Here is a 17,712-nt window from a genome sequence, read left to right on the forward strand (position 1 = left end):
CACATTTGGAATTGCTCCCAGCTGGCTTGCCCCAACATTAATTAACTTCCCCTTGTGCCTGCCACTCTCTTTCCACACCTACATTAATCTCTCCTCCCTTCCCTCCTTACCTATCGATGGGGTGTGAAAGGGTGAAGATTGACTGACAGAAAAGCGCCCGTAAGGAAATGTTATGAAATAACACTTCTGCACAAAGCACATGGATCAGCAAGGAACAATACAATACAGGGGTCCACATGATCATAATTTCCACTGGAGCAGAGGAAAACAGAACAAAAATATACTACTACACAGCAGTTGTGTAAAAAAGAACCCTGGAAAGCAGAGTCTTCTCTTGTGAAAGAGGATAACTCAGGCGGGATAACTCAGTGATTTAGGAATCTCACTGTGGTACCAGAGGTTGGGCGTTTTATTCACTGCCATGCCTCCTTGACAGGGGCTGGACTCAATTATTCATAGGGTCCCTTGCAGCTCTGCAGTCCTAAGATTATGATGATGATCGTGAATCTGTTGACTCTGGTTTCAGCCCTGCATCATGTGGACACCAGATTGTGGTTCTGGTATATTTAAGGAAAGTTGAAGCTCAAAGTAGAAGGGCTCTTGGTTAAACTAAATCTGTTATCTTGCAGGTGAAACAGAATTTTCTGAAGATGTGCTCAATGAGACACCAAATTTTATTCAGTTCATCCATCACTCATTTCCCCAAATGGTGAGAGTATTGAAAAAGGTAGAATCCAGATGTTCCCATATTGCCAAACTGTACAGCATTGGTCGCAGCTTTGATGGAAAAGATATTTTTGTGATTGAATTTTCTACTAATCCAGGACACCATGGACTTCGTGAGTAAATATATCTATGGGCTTCAGAAGTATAAGAAGCTCAGAACCGGGACTGGACAAAAACATTTTGCTACTTAATGCTCCACAGTTTCCCCTGAATAAACCTGTTCTTTCTGTCTTTGGCCTCAGACTACATCTGCTTTTTCCTCCTCCTCTTCCTCCTCTATTGCACATCTGCTGACTGGTTTCTTGTGCTGCTGTTGCCCTCAGGAAGCTTTAGGAGCATAATTCAAAATTTTCTCAAATCTCATGTTTGAATGCTTCACTGTGACACTGTAAGCAAGCTCCTTCATAGAGCAAGATATTAGGAAAATCAGACTTGGTTTAGGAACACAGGTGGAGTTATTTTGCCACAGTGTTGGGAGACATGGACTAAGTCGTGTGGGAGGCCATCTCAGAGCTTGGTAAGCTAGATGTGCATAAAGCCCTGGAACGTAATGCAGAAATAAATGAAAATCAGTCACACAATAAGATGAAACTAAAAAGTTATTTCATTCTTAAAGAACTTTTCCCATTCAAATTTCTATTTGAGTTGCTCTCTCAGCAAAATTTCAAATGTGTAGCTGTTGTTGAAAGCAAGCATCTGGAATCTTAAAAAGACCATAGAATCATAGAAAAGTGAAGTTGGAAGGGGCCTATAAGGCCATCAAGTCCAACCACCTGCTCAACGCAGGAATACAATCAAAGCACATCTGCCAGGTGCTTATCTATGTTTTTCTTGAATGCCTCCAGTGTTGGAGCACTCATCAACTCCCGAGGTAACTGGTTCCACTGTCATACTACTCTAACAGTTAGGACATTTTTCCTGATATTGAATCAAAATCAGGCTTCCTTTAACTTGAACCCATTGTTGTGTTTCCTGCACTCTGGGATAATCGAGAACAGATCCTGCCCCTCCTCTGTATGACAGCCCTTCAAATATTTGAAAAGTGCTATCATATCACCCCTCAGTATTCTTTTCTCAAGGCTGAACATGCCCTATTCTTTCAGCCTTTCCTCATAAGGCTTGGTTTCCAGCCCCCTGAACTTGTTCCAGTTTGTTAGCATCCTTCTTGAAGTGTGGTGTCCAGAATTGGACACAATCCTCAAGATGAGGCCTAACCAGTGCTGAATAGATGGGATTTAGCACCATGCGGGATTTGGAAACTATACTTCTATTAATGCAGCCAAAAATAGCATTTGCCTTTTTTGTAGCCTCATCGCACTGTTGGCTCATATTTAGATTGTGATCTACAACAATTCCAAGATCCTTCTCGCTAATAGTTTTGCTGGAGGTATCCCCCCTTAGTTACAGGTATCCCTTGTAACTGTGCAATTGGTTTCTTTTTCTGAGGTGCAGTACTTTGCACTTCTCCCTGTTGAATTTCATTCTGTTGTTTTCAGCCCAGTGCTCCATCCTATCAAGGTCATTTTGAATTTTGTTACTGTCTTCAAGGGTTTTAGCTATTCAGCCCACTTTGATAACATCTGCAAATTTGACAAGCATTCCCTGCACAAGCAGTCCCTCCATGAAGTCATGAATAAAAATATTGAAGAGCACTGGGCCAGGGACTAAGCCTTGGAGTACCTCACTTGTTACCTCCTTCCAGTTAGAGAAGGACCCATTAATCATCACTCTCTGAGTATGATTCTGTAGCCAATTGTGTATCCATCGGACACTTGATCTATCCAGCCCACACCTAGTTAGCTAGCTAATAAAGATATCATGGGGCACTTTGTCAAAAGCTTTGCTGATGTCAAGATACACTACATCTACAGCATCCCCTCTGTGTATCAGGGAGGTTACCTGATCAAAAAACGAGATCAAATTTGTTCTTGACAAAACTATGTTGGCTTCTAGTTATTACTGCATTGTTTTTTAGGTGCTTGCACAATTACTGCTATATGATCTGTTCCAGAATTTTGCCTGGGATTGATGTCAGGCTGGCCGGCCTGTATTTCCTAGATTCCTCTTTTTTGCCCTTTTTGAAGATAGGGACAACAGTGACCCTCCTCCAATCCTCTGGCACATCCTCCATTTCCCATGATTTCAAGAAAATAATGGATAGCGGTTCCAAGAGTCATTCAGCCAGTTTCTTCAGTACTCTCAGATGCAGTTCATCTGGCCCTGGAAATCTGAACTCGTTCAAGGTGGTCAGGTATTCCTTGACTATTTGTTTATCAATCTCCAGCTGCAATCCTGTCCCACCACCCCCACTTCCACTTTGTTTGGAAGTTCATAGTCTGACTTATGGGAAAAGACTGAACTAAAATAGGAATTGTGCTCTTCTGCCTTTTCTTTGTCCTCTGTTATCATTTTTCCATCTCCATTTTGTAGCTGTGCAACCATGTCTTTTGTTTGTCTTTTGCTACAACCATACGTGAAGAATGCTTTTTATTGCTTTTAGTGTCTCTAGCTAACCTCAGCTCATTCTCAGCTTTTATCCTCCTAATGCCATCCCTGCATTTCCTTTATACTTGTCCGTATTCAACCTTGGTGGCCTGGCCTTCTTTCCACTTCCTGTACATGCCTTTTATGGTTTTTAGGTCCTCCCTGAGCTTTTTGTGAAGCCACATTGGCCTTTTCTGCCACTTCCCCCCCCTTTTTTTTCATGTTGGAATTGTTTGTAGTTGTTTCTTTAGAATTTCTTTTTAAAGACGCTCCCACCCTTCTTGGACTCCTTTTCTTGTTAGAATCTCCTGCCATGGGATCTAGCAAAAGTGTGCGGCTACACTCTTTATTTGTCAGCTGTGCTTTGCCTGGAGTCAGGAATCAAAAGGATGCAGTCTGGTGAAGATGAGCTTTTACTAGGGAAGGATATAGCAGGGAAAAGGTGATGCATGCCACCACTTCTATTTCTCAGCTCAAAATTAGTTTGTTGTGGCTGCTCTTCATTCACATTTGTTTTTAAAGGCAAACAAAACAATTTACTACAGTTTGTTACAAATATAGCATGCAAGATCTAGTTGACTGGTTCCCAAACTCAGGAATGTGCCCGCAGGGTTAAGGGAGACATGAAAAGAAAATGATGAGGGTGGTGAGCAACTGTAAGATCAGCAAAATCCTTCACGATACATTTGTTTTATTTCTGCTATTTTTGTAAGGCCAATTCTGTTTTTTTTTAAACTCATGTAAAGAAAAAGTGCTGGGACAGATTTCTAATTTACATTTTTTTTACCAAGTTTAAATTACAAGTGGATTTTTTGTTAAAAAGTATTGGATGGTATTAAAGAAGTGGAGAATTGTGGAGGTTTCTCAAAAATAATAATAAAAATGGAGGGTATGATGCCAAAATTTGGTAACCACTAATCAAATTTATCCCTTATTGTGAACTGTAGTAAGTATTGTGAACATTCATTAATGAATGAGGACTAAATCACAGGTTTTAATTTTCAGTGGGAACAATGGTCTGTGCTGTATTATAATATTTACTGAAATCCTGATGCCAGATGACTATAAATGAAACTATAGGCATGTGGCATGTTCTTCCTTACTTCCATTACCATGCTTAAGGTTCTAATTTCAGTGATAAACTCACCTCTTCACCTGGAAACCAAACCTTGAGGTGGAACAAGGTTACAATGGGTAGAACAAGTCACAATGGCCAAGGATAGTAATCTCTATTAATCTAGAAAATCAATTCAAATAAAACATATTCTGGCTTGTCTTTTCACAGTTAAGCCAGAGTTCAAATACATTGGCAACATGCATGGAAATGAAGTTGTGGGGAAGGAATTACTGATCTACCTTGCCCAATATCTATGCTCTGAGTATCTTCTTGGGAATCCCAGGATCCAGGCTTTGATCAACAACACTAGAATTCACCTTCTTCCTTCCATGAATCCAGATGGATACGAACTTGCAGCACAAGAGGTATATATGGAACAGAACTGTGGTTAGGGCTGAACTTTCCTGAAGAGGAGAGGGGGTCACTTTGAAAACTGAGAAAGTTTCCAAAAGCAAATCTGGTATAGAAGGGTAGGATCTAGCTTCCAAAAGAAAAGGCCAATAATCCCACTCTGTATACCTTAAATTGTACCTCCTTAGAGCCTGTTTTTATTTTTGATTTTTGTTTTTGTTTTTTTGGTCCTGTAAAGAACCCCCAAAAGAAAGAATGTTGTTATTTATGCGATGGGTCTTTATTTTATTGTTTTATTTCTTTACCTTTCTTTTTGCAAATCCATAGTTGCTATACTTAAATGAGAAAATATATATGGTGCTCAAAGTGGTTAACAATGAGTTCATCATGCAAACTTCAGAAGTACAATAAAATGATGATAGAAAGCATAAAAGAAATAAAGAGACAAACTGACAGAAAACTGAAGCTGTTTTCCTTGGCTGGGGAGAACTATGCTTTGATCTCGGGTTTTTGAGCCAATAGAGGAGCAGCTGCAAGACCATCTAACTATCCAGTCTTGACAATGGGCTGCATCAGTTCCACTTCAATAAAAATGAAATAAGATGTTCCAAGGCAAACCCAAACATGGTGCCAAGAGAAGCAAAACAAGCATATGAGTTGCAAACCAATTTGTAAGGTTATGTAAAGCAAACTCACATCTGTTCTGAGCATCCAAGTGATAAATCTTCTGTGCCACCTGAGAGCTGCTTGCCATTTTGTGCCAGGGATGATAGGATGATGATCACTATTACTACCATTACTATTACTACTATTACTACCATTGTTGCTGCTGCTGCTACTCCTGGCATTACTACTACATCTTTTTGTAAAACAGCCAGAGAGGTGAGCTGTCGAATAGAGCAATCAGTAAACAGCAATAAAATAAAAATAAACAATAAAACTGGTCATAGTCATTAACAAGTTAAAATTCATACAATTATAAAGGGATTGTAAAGAACAGGAAGTACTGTAAGAGAACCTAGTATACTTTGTTGGTGTCAGCCTTTATTTCTTTTGTACCTAAACAAGTTGCTTACGATATACCTAAACTAGCTCTAGTCTGACTTTCAAAATCCCAGGCTGAAGAATGCTGCATGTCTCTTTGTCAGATTTCGGAGAAGGCAGTGGAAGACCCACTGTTGGGACATCTGTTTGCTTCGATTTGGGTTCCTGCATTGAGCAGGGGGTTGGCCTTATAGGCCCCTTCCAACTCCATTTTTTTCATGAGTCTATACTACCATCTGCTACTCTTTTTCTGGCTCCCAAGGTAAGTGTTTTGCCCTTAGGAACCAGAACAAGCTAGGGAATGGGCCCAATGTTTGGCTGCACCACCCGAGTAGACTAAATTCATTTTTAAGGCAAGTATTCTTACTTTGCACATCCCTAGTTGTGGCTACTTAGCTTAGCTAAGTTTTATATTCATGTCGCCTACTCTGGCAATGACTAAAATTCTTAAAATGAACTGTTTTATATAACTAAAACAGTAATTTTATTTCTCTCTGTAGACCCTTTAAAAGATTGTGCTCATTGCACCATTGAGAAGTTACATCTGCTTATCACAGCTCCTCTTTTATTGCCACTAAATGCATGTGTGAATTTACCAGAGTATTGGAGCTGGTCACTTTTTCTCGCCCCCAATGCTGTGTAGGGAGCTGGCTACAATGGATGGATCAATGGGAGGCAAACTGCTCAGAACCTTGATCTTAACAGGAACTTTCCAGATCTGACATCTGAAGTTTACAGAATAGCTAAGATCAGAGGAGCACGCATTGACCACCTTCCGATTCCACAGTCTTATTGGTGGGGTAAGGTATGGAATACAAAAATTTATCAAACATGATCTATTCTCTATGTCATTAACATGAAATCTGATTGAATTTAGATTTGGAGGGCTAAAACACATAAATGGCTTGAAGTATATATTTGTAAAATGTGACATATCATGGTTTGATATTATCTTTGCTAGCACATCCTGATTTTCATTAGAGCATATCAAAATTACTTTGATCTGTAATGTTATGAGCTACTACAATGTCTTATGTTACAGGCACTTGATTAAAGCACTCCATGCTTTACTTACGTTTATGTGGCTTAATGAGATATTCAATGTGTCTCTCAATGTGATTACTTTTTAAAATGTCATCCAGGTAGCCCCTGAAACAAAAGCTGTCATGAAGTGGATCAGGTCCATTCCATTTGTCCTGTCAGCCAGTCTTCATGGGGGTGATTTGGTCGTTTCTTATCCTTATGATTACTCAGTACATCCCTTGGAAGAGAAAATGTTCTCTCCTACCCCTGATGAGAAGGTAATATTCGAGTTAATCTGTAATTTTTAAAAAAATGTTTAACTAAAATAGCCACTGAAATTATGTGATGAGGAAAATGTAATAACACAACAAATCTCATAATGTCTCAGTAGTTCACTAGATGCACTTCTGTGGCATTTTAGAACAGGGGACATAGTATTTAAGAGAGTCATTTCAGCTTACTATCCACTGTTGGAAACAATCCCCGAAAAAACTGAAATTATTGTCACTAGAAGCAGCAAATGGAAGAGCAATTTTGAGTAAAACAACGTCAGAAGGGGCAGTGATGTCATTTTTTTCATTCTGTCAGAAGGAGGAACTTTATTTACTTTCTTTGGATATCAAAGTTAAATGCCTTTATTTTGAAATCAATGGAAGTTTCCTTCCAAGTAAATCTGTCTATGATTAGACTACATTATTTCCCTTTGGGGAATTTTAAAATGCATTGCCCTTTTCTCACTTTCCTCACATTCAATTGCCCTGAGTCACTAAATTATAAACGAAGGAGGAATAATGCCTCTTTATCGCCTAAAAATGCTATTTTCCCTTGCTGTAAATGTCCCATATAATTGAGCATGTCACATTGTATGTGGTAGTGTACTCACGATGGAAAACATGTAAGATGCTTGCAAGATGAAGTGCATAGCTTAACAAGGAAACTAATTTTTTGATGCTGCACTGTTGAATTCTGTTGTTTCACGTGAACCTGTATAGCAGGATATTTAGAAAGTATTTAGAAGGGGAAGTCATATAAATCTCCATTTAAAAAGAAAGCTTAGCTAATATATCACCACATTGTTGCACATCATGAAGGAAAAATGTATTTCATTTATGCAACACATAATTGCTAGACTAGTAAGAAGCACACATATAGTACAAGAATAAGTTCTTCACAGTAGAATATCATCAGTCTGTGTGCTTCCATACATCATCATCATCATCATCATCAATTCCTCAATGAGCTCCAAGCAACATATGTAGGTTTCTATTTTCTCACTTTATGCTCACGACAACCCTGAGGCTGACAGTGTGTGACTGGCCCAAGGTCACTCAGTGAATTAATAGCTAAGTGGAGACTAGAAACTGAATCTCCCAAGTTGCAGTTGAACACTCTGGCCACTCTTCCACAATAGCGGTCTACTCCCCCGATGCTGAGCCATCACACGCAGGATCAGGGGGGCAAACATTATACATCCTTGGAGGTCTGGGTCTGCCATCTCACCTTGCCATCTTTTATACCCAAAATATTTGAATGTGAGATAATGCCAAAACTTTAGCATTTTTTTTCCTGAAGGCAAAAGTAGTACTTCTCCTATGGTGATGGGCCCAGGGAACATCTAAGACTTTTATCACCAGTTCCTCTAAATATTCTTCTGTCCCACTTGGTGAATCGTGATCCTTATTTATTTATTTATTTACAATATTTTTTAGCCACACCATTGCCAGTGGCAATGGGAACAACTAAAAAGTTTCTCCCACTTAAGAACCCATCTGTTCCTTATCAAACCTTTGCTGTAAAATGTATGCTACCTTTCAAACAGAAACCCTAGTGGTTTTTTTCCCCTAGCCCTGGGTTTGTGATACTATCATCTGTAAGGGCTTCTGCATGTTGATTATGTTATAAATATACTTTGCAATGCCCTATTTCCAATGCATATCAGTTTCTCTCCTCAATTTTCCATTTTTCCAAACTGAATATTTGATTTGAAAAACCTGCCTCCTTTTCCAGCTTTCCCTTCAGCTATGCCCCAAGGATCAGCTAAAATGAAAGGCATTGTTTTGGACTTTCCCATCTGATGCAAAAGCTCCAGGTTCCCTTCAGAGCCTAATTTCTATCTGATACTCATTTTTGGCAGATTCACCCTGGCAGTTGACAAGGCCAATTGACTTCTAGGAAATGTTGGCAGTTCCTGTACTGGAGGTTGCCATGCAGAGCAGCAGCTTCCTTAAGAGAAATGGTAGCCCATTTCCCAGCCCCAAGGTTTAGTTGTTTTGGGACACTACAAAGGGCCTAGGCTCTCTGGAATAGGTGAGCTGAGACTGCTTGGCTCACCTGCACACTCTCTCAGAGTTGCCAGCTCTAACTGATGTGTGAAGGGTTGGTTTCTCAAAATATAAACAAGGATCAGTTTGACAGAGTTTTGCATATGTCTTTCAGCCTCTTTTGTCACATGTTCTGGGTTGATACAGAACTCTGTTCCAAGTGTTTCATTCCAGTTGAGGGAAATGTGATATAGCTTTAGGTTTGCTTCCTTTACAACCTGCCTGCTATGCCAGAGGGTCTTTCTCAGCTGTAATGCCTCTGCTGACTGCTCAGTCATAAATAGTCTGGGTGTTCCTGGGTGTTCTTCCTCTCTTAATATTGATGGCACACATCCAGAGTCCTTTGTGCTTCTGCAGCACTTGCTGACTTTTCTGTTGCGAAATATGTTATACCAGAATACTTCAGCTAGCCACATGCACAGCTGAATGTCTTTCTAGAAGGTTTTTCACCTATTGTTAGCAGAATTGGCCGTCTAGCATGATTTACATTAAGGCTGAGATAAACTGTTTTACTTTGTGCCAGGAAAGAGGACTTACTCTGGAATGGGCATTCATTAGTTCAGCTTGTGTGCTCTGTGCAATGAGCCTCAAAGCATTTAACACCTTCGGAAGAGAGCAAAGGAGGTCACTAGCCAGAGGCTTTTGCATTTAGTCAACATTTATGGTTCAGACAGAAGAATACAATGTCTGGATTATACATTTCCAGTTGGTTTAAAATCTTTTAACTATGCACTTTAAGGCCAACTAAATAATGAAAGCTGTAGAGGTTTCATTTGAAGTTCTGCATTTTGCAGAGGCAACAAGGCACCACCTTCAGTACTTACTTACAGCAAAAGAATTCATAGGACTGCAGTTGGCTTAAAAGTCAGACTAATGTAGATTTACTGAGGAATAAATCCTAGCATATTCATACTCTTACACATAGGTGTATTTGTTTATTAGTTACATATGTAGTCTGCCCTTTCTCCAAGCATTTTATTTTTCTGTAAAACACATATTTCTGAGGGTGTTTTTTACAGGGGGTGGGCTGTGATTAAGCTGCAACCCTACACGCAGCACAGAACCTCAAAAGAAAACCAATTGGCTTTAATGGGGCTTTCTTCTGAGTAGACGTAACTAGGATTGCTCCGTTAGATATCTTTTAGCCATAGAAACTAATTCTGCTAGGTAAACTGCTGCATTAGACTGCACTACAATTCTGCTCTAACATTGTTAAGTAATGATAATTTATCACAGGAAATGTTACAGGTTTGGGTTGAGTTGATTCATTTTTTTCTGTTTGTTGACACAAAGGAAAATGTAAATTGACCCAGAGTCTCCCCTACAATCCATAGTTTTTCTTCTCCACTGTTGGGGCTTCTGATTTTTTTTAAATGGATCATTTCCCGTTGGTTCAGGCATGTGATTACTTGAACCAATGCAGAAAGGGAGGACTGTGTGTGTGCATGCGTGCACACACACAGTGCATCAGCACTCTCTCTTTCCAGCAAAGCCTTTCTCCCAATACATTTTTTAAACAGCTTCTCCACGGGCACCACTCCTGGTTGTGTGTGTCTTTTAAAACAGCTTAAGAGCAGAAAGCTCAAGGGGCAAGTATTTTTTTTTAAGCTAACAGTCTAATAATTGACAGGAAGGGAAGCCTTACAGAGCTTTAGAAGAGACAGTGCTTGTTAGTGCAGTTCTTTGTAATGGGGCCACCTGCAGGGCTATAAATAGAACGGAAAACAAACTGCAAGCAAGGCTTTTCTCGTGTCTTCCTGTGCAGCCACTTAACTCAAACAGATCCACATTCCCCAGTGAGATTTCATGGCAAGTGGATGAAAGTGAATTCATATTTCCCTCACTGTGTATTCACACCCTTACTTGGGAAAAATCTTTTGAACTCAGTGGAGCTTAATTCTGAACATACATATGAAGGATTGTCCTGTTACTGTATATACTTCACTCTACACCTTATCCACAAGCATGTTCTTTTAAAAATGAGGGAACATCACCCCCTTCTTCTATTACCCGCATATAAGCACAATTGCTAAATCTGTATCTGCACATATTCTCTTCTCAAACAGAAGAATGGCAAGATTTCTAGTGAAAAGAGAAAAACGCCCAAACCCCACCAGTCCCCTAAACCAGTGGTTCTTAACCTTTGTTACCCTGGTGTTTTTGAACTGCAACTCCCAGAAACCCCAGCCAGCAGAGCTGATGGTGAAGGCTTCTGGGAGTTACAGTCCCAAAACATCTGAGTAACAAAGGTTAAGAACCAGTGCCCTAAACCATGGAATCAAGTGAACAAGTTGAAGAGGACTAATGGTGGAAAGAGATTTTGCTGCACAGAGAGATGGCAAAAGCATTGTATGAAAAGGAATGACTCATGCTTGAATGGGTTCAAAGGCAGAATCTTCAAGCAGCTCAGATATATCTTTTGGGGTTATCTCCCCAACATGGGCTGTAAGCCTTTAATCGACACAGCTCTGATCCAGCAACAAATTCTGAACCACTAGGCAAGAACACAAATGACATCCTCTGTGGGGGGTACCATCCCCAAGGTTGCTAAGCCACATGGGTATTCTAGTGAGGGAAAACTCGCCTAGCATCCTGTGGCTGCTTCTGAGGGGAGGAGCTGCCACCGTTCCTCCTCTTTCTCGTTATCGTAGAGAGCTTGGCATAGAGGCCTTTCCTTAGGCCAATCAGAGGGCTTGATTAATTGCCTTTTTCCATACCAACCCTAATAACATGATGTAACCTTTGTCCTATCTGAATTCTGTCTACTATCTGTAATGCTGTCACTACCTGTGACCTTGTAATGTGAATAAAAGGGCAGTCTCCTGGGGGCAGGCAAGCAGAACATCGCAGAAGGCAGAACATCACAGATGGAGAAGACTTCTCATTCTGCTTCCTTGCTGAGTCGCCCACCAGGAGTACTGCTGGCAGACATCCATCTGTGTGTGTGTGTGTGGCTGACTTCTTTAATCTATTGCTAAGAGACTCTTTGCTATCCTATTATCTGGTGATCACCACAAAGCCCATCAGCCTGCTCATTGCCTGAGCTCCAACAATCCTCCTCTTCTGTGGCTTGAACTCCTTAGAAAGAAAAGGGAAGGGAGTCTCTCTGCAATCTTGGCTTCTCCTTCTCTAGCACCTTCAGCTGAGGGAGAAGTTCTGGTGGCATGGAGAGCCTGCGGAGAGTGAAGTAGGGAGAAGATTGCAGTCACGTGTGCTGCCTTTCAGGTCTTTCTTCAGTGTGAGGCAACATAAGCCAGTTTCAGTTCCAATTTATTTCAAGCTGTTAATGTTTCATTTAAGTTTACCTAAAATTTGAATTGAGTTATTTACACAAATTAATTTGGGAGCAGGATAACTCAGCTGGCTAGCTCCATTTGCTTGTAACTATTGCTGTTGATCTCGGCTCGAGCCACTGTATAGTACTGAAAAAATAAGAACATGTTTTGTAAGCCGCCCAGAGACCTTTGGGTAAAGTGGGCAGCATATAAGTTAAATGAATGAATGAATGAATAAACAAACAAACAAACAAACAAATAAAATAAATAAAGGCCATATGGTCCCCAAAGCAAAACAAATGTAAGATCAGGTGATACATTTATTTGACTACTTTTTATGATAATTCATCTTTCTCAGGCTGTGCACCAAAATCTTTTAGGTCATTTTATATTTTCCCCAAGTTTCATGGCTGCTGTTTGTACCAGGTTTGATTCTTAAAGTGATTTCAGAGTCAGTCTGCAAAGATTTATGGGGCGTTTGTGGTTTCAAACTCCCCCCCCCCCAGGGAACAGTGGTTGGGAATTTATCTCCCAACTCTTCAAACAAAGAACTGGCAAGTAGTCTACACTCCCCTCCCTCTGCCAATTGCCTTCTTTTGAAACTCAATATTTCTATTTGGTTGGTGAAATGTTCCCTCTGTATCTTCCATATGGAAATAAATGGTGAAGATTGCATCTTTATTGGAGGGGGGGGAAACACACTTTTTTATGACTATTATAATTTACTAAAGATCCCCCCCCCAAATATCTGAAGTTTCTACTTTTGCCTTTTCTTCAAATTGACAATTTAGAATGGCAATTATAGGTTAAATAGCGTTTTTCTAATTTTTCCACTAAAGTAGGAGTTTTAAAATTTCATTAAAATCATACAATCATAAAAACATCCAATAACACATGCATTTTTGGTATCACTTAGCAGGACAAAGCTCCAAATAAAGTAGTCCTAGAACAAGCTGGAGTTTTTAGCATGTATACACTACTGAAATAGGGATGTCTGCATTGGCTTGGGCATGTTATGAGAATGGCAGATGGTCGGATTCCAAAAGATTTCCTGTATGGAGAATTAGTGCAGGGAAATCACCCCAGAGGGAGACCACAGCTGCGATACAAGGATATCTGCAAGCGGGATCTGAAGGCCTTAGGAATAGACCTCAACAGATGGGAAACCTTGACATCTGAGCATTCAGCCTGGAGTCAGGTGGTGCATCATGGCCTCTCCCATTTTGAAGAAACCCTTGTCCAGCAGGCTGACAAGGGTCCCAAAACCAGCAAAACCATGTAGATGGACAGGGGACAGATTGCATTTGTCTTCAATGTGGAAGGAATTGTCACTCTCGAATTGGCCTTTTCAGCCACACTAGACATTGTTCCAAGTCTTCTGTTCAGAGCATGTTACCATATATCTCGATGCCTAATCTCTAAGATAATGCCAACATCTACAAAGAGCAAATTTGTGAAAGTTAAAGATTCAAGAAAGACACATCAATGTGCCAATACAGTATGTTTTGAGTGAGAAGGGGTGGACTGATTAGTGGTCTGTATGTCTTTACATTTCTGGAGAGGGGTGTAGCCCAACTGGAACTTTTTTTTTTTTTTGCTTTAAACCAGCTCCCCCCCCCCCTTTGGGAATAATAGTTTGTCAAGGAGTTGGAATAGTTAGTTAGTCTACTGCTGTAGAGGACAATATCCTTCACTTGGTTCTCCTACAGTACTCATGAGCAAGGCCCGTTCAAATTGATTCCATGTGTAGTCTATGTGGATCCTCCTGTCCATTGTCTAGTCCTGCCTGCCTGAGAGCAGCAGGGCTTTTGTTGGCTCCAGTTATCAGCTTCACCTTTTGTATCTCACTGATTCAAATTCCTTTCATTTGACCCTGAGGTGATTAGCAACTTGTCAGAGACCATGGAGGCAAATAAAAGCTCCACTTTCTCCCTCAGCACTTCTGACAAACTCTCAGGGTTGTAAAGATAATAAAAAGACAATAACAATTCCATCTGAATGGTTGTAAACAGGGCCAGCAGTATGCGCCCAAAAATCTGGTGGATTTCCATCAGCTCAAAAAGAAGAAACCTGGTGCAAAGAGATTCTTGAATGCAAAAGAGAGCTGGCAGTCACTTACAGCAGTGGTTCTTAACCTTGGTTACTCAGGTGTTTTTGAACTGCAACTCCCAGAAACCCTAGCCACCACAGCTGGTGGTGAAGTCTTCTGGGAGTTGCAGTCCAAAAACACCTGAGTAACCCAAGGTTAAGAACCACTGACTTAGAGCACTCAGCCTTTGCCACTGAAGTTGTGAGTGATGCAGGAATTGCTCCCTCCCCTCTTCCTTTCATTACTAATGGGTATTCTTTTCCTCCTGACTTGTGTAAATTCTTTTCCTCTTGACTTGTACATTGCTAACCACTCAGATGATAGACTCTTCTGTGGCTAAAAACTTTCTGGAAGCTTAGGGAGCATAGGAAAGGTTGTCAGTTCCAGATTTGTGCACTCAATCCATAGTAGCTGGCTCCTGTGAAGGACAGAGAAGGCAGGAAAGAAGCATGCCTTTCCCCACAGCTGTTTACCAGTCAGAGGCTGTTTTGATCTCTAGAGGTCACATTCCAGCATTAAACATCATAGGTCCTCAGGTATTTGTCCAGAGATTTTGGGTGTCTCAACTGGCTATTTGTGACTATGATGAAGGCCTAAACCTAAATAGAATATAAAAATCAAAATGAACAACTTTGTATGAGGAAGAGAGTTTGGGGAGGTACTTTCTCCCAGGAGGATAAAGCCTTGCAGTGTGTCTGTGATGCACACAGCCTATGTGAGCCTCATAAATACATTGAAGTGTGCCCTTCCAGTGCTAGATTTCTAGCTCCAGGCACAACCTGATTCTGAGATGGCTTCAAAACTAAAGAAGCCTGAGTTGCAGTCTTTGGCTCGGCATTTCCCTGATGTGTTTTTGGAAACTGTTGAGAGGCTGTGGGCTTCCCCAGGTATACCTCCCCAGACCACTTCTTTGTTCCCAATCTGTTATTATACTTTTATTTAGCAGACCAGAAACAAACTCAGATTTCCAGTGGCTGACACCCTTGGGACTGTGCTGGTCTCAGAGGCTATATATTTTAAAGATGGAGATAATATGTTCAAGAGGATATGATAATGTTACCAGACAATTAAAAATGTATCAGACAATTAAAAATGCTTTATCCTCTGCTTCTTTTTTCTCCAGAGTGTCTCGCTGTCGGTGGAAAGCAGATACACATTAGCAAAGCCTGCTGACTTTGGGGGAAATACCGTATTTTTCACTCCATAAGACGCACCTTTCCATAAGATGCACCAATTTTTTAGGAGAAGAAAACAGGAAAATATAATCTGTTTTCTTCGCTCCATAAGACGCACAGACTTTCCACCCCCCTGTTTTGTGGGGAAAAAGTGTGTCTTATGGTGCGAAAAATACGGTACTTGTTTCTATCCAGTGCAGTTTTCAGTGAGGGCCAGGGCCTCAGACGTGGCCACTGGGCACTGCCCTGCCAATGGTTGAAAAACGGGAATGTCAATTCATTGTTAGTGTAGAATGGGCCTCACCCCCAGCCTTTATAGCAACAGACACAGAACTTTAGGGGGAACAGCCCTTGTGCCACTTTCCCAACAGCACTGTTTCCTACATGATATAATTTCTAGTGCTAAAGTGAAGTGGCTAGTGGACAGACATCTTGGGCTTAGAATAAGTCATTTGGTCTGTCTGCAGGAGGACATTCTGTATAAAAACCTAAAAATGATCCATTGGATCATGTCGTAGAATCTGACTAAACTGTTACAGTGCAACACTAAACTGTTACAGTGAAACCATTATGCAGGATCATTAGTGGCTACCTGAAATCTACCCCCATTGAAAAAGTCTATTATTTGGCTGGCTTTGCTCATCCTGATGTACGTTGAGAGGTGCTGGCAAATAATGAACAAAATAAGGGAGTGCAGCACCAAACTATCCCATTTCATGAAGACTAATTGCCTAGATAACGCCTAACATCTAGGAAAAATTTTCTGCACACATCTCAAGCTCTATAAATTAAACTAGAAGAGGCTAGACTAAACCTATGGAGAATAAAAACAGCACACCTTGCTGAATGGATAAAGGCTAAAGAGTGTTTCCCACCAGGACAAGACTAGCTGGACCATCTGGAAGTAATTTAATAGACTTTGAAATGAAGTAGGAAGATCAAAGAATAATCAAATAAAATGGAACTTCTTGGATATAACACAAATTTTCTGTGGCTGTGGAGAAATCCAATCAATGCATCACTTATGTGCATGTAATTTATGCCCCAGCAAATGTACGAAAGAAGATCTAACAAATGGCCAAGATAATTCTATTGTAGCCCACGTCTGATCAAATATAGTCTAATTATCTTAACATTTTAATTTGTTTTAATTGTACCTATATTTCATAAATGTCCACAATTTTATATTTTGCAACATTCTGATAAAGAAGACCAAAATATCTCTAGCACAGGAGATTTCAACAGTTTACATATCAGGAATGCCACTTCCAATATGGGATAGGCCATTTGTACTGGCTGCCTCCCAATAGGTATTCATGAAGGTCTTAGTAACACACCTCAGAAGCAGAAACATACATATTTTTCCTTACTTGGATGACCTTCAGATCAATCAAACCAGCAGGGGGCAGTGGATGTCCAGGTGACAATGGAATATCTAACATTCCATGGACTTATAGTGGACAGGGAAAAGAGCCTCATTTCATTTCAATGTCTTGCTTTTCCTCCTGAGGACATGGGAGTGAAATTTCAACGAATGTTATGATGGACACTTTTGAAAACCATTGTGGATCTGATGCATCTGGCAGCCCTACTGGGAATTATGGTTGGTGCTGTAAACTGCATCCCTTGCAGCAGATTACATTTATGGACTTTACAGTGTTTTTTGTTCTATTGTCAAGATGATAGGGCTCATCATGAGTGCCTCAAGCTTTGTCTCCCACAGGAAGTGAAAACTCTCAGGTGGTCGTTTCCCCCTGTATTACTTCAGGTAACCAAACGAAAGGAACCCCAAACAGCAATAATTGCCAGCCTGAGGTGTTAAGGCACCCATTGTAGCAATCACAGTGCTCAGGGTCAGCGCTCTGCATCAAAAGCTGTTCATAGAATAAATTAATTAGAGTTACATGTTGTCTGATTAGCTTTGAGGTGTGTTTTTTTTTTTACCACAAGCCCAAGGAAGGAATGTGATGATCAGAATTGAAAACATAGTCATCCATGGCCACATAGTAAAGCAGGAAGGTAACAGATTAGGAGCTCTCATGAGGGAGACAGAAATTCTTACTTGGGCAGAAGCCCATCTTTTGTCTCTCTCCGCAGAGTATCTATA

At 40.5% G+C, this 17,712-nt stretch overlaps 1 protein-coding gene across 2 annotated transcripts in view; it reads left to right on the forward strand.

Annotated features, from left to right (window-relative positions):
- Window positions 1-17,712, forward strand: part of CPZ (carboxypeptidase Z) — a 69,289-nt gene that overhangs the window by 39,198 nt on the left and 12,379 nt on the right. For both annotated transcript variants that reach the window (XM_020805774.3, XM_073001014.2), the window contains 4 exons: window positions 630-839; window positions 4,496-4,692; window positions 6,366-6,527; window positions 6,865-7,023. In XM_020805774.3, coding sequence (XP_020661433.3) covers window positions 630-839; window positions 4,496-4,692; window positions 6,366-6,527; window positions 6,865-7,023 — 728 coding nt within the window. The remainder of the gene's footprint in view (window positions 1-629; window positions 840-4,495; window positions 4,693-6,365; window positions 6,528-6,864; window positions 7,024-17,712) is intronic.

This window comes from Pogona vitticeps, chromosome 5 (genome assembly GCF_051106095.1).
Source record: "Pogona vitticeps strain Pit_001003342236 chromosome 5, PviZW2.1, whole genome shotgun sequence".
Lineage (NCBI taxonomy): Eukaryota > Metazoa > Chordata > Lepidosauria > Squamata > Agamidae > Pogona > Pogona vitticeps.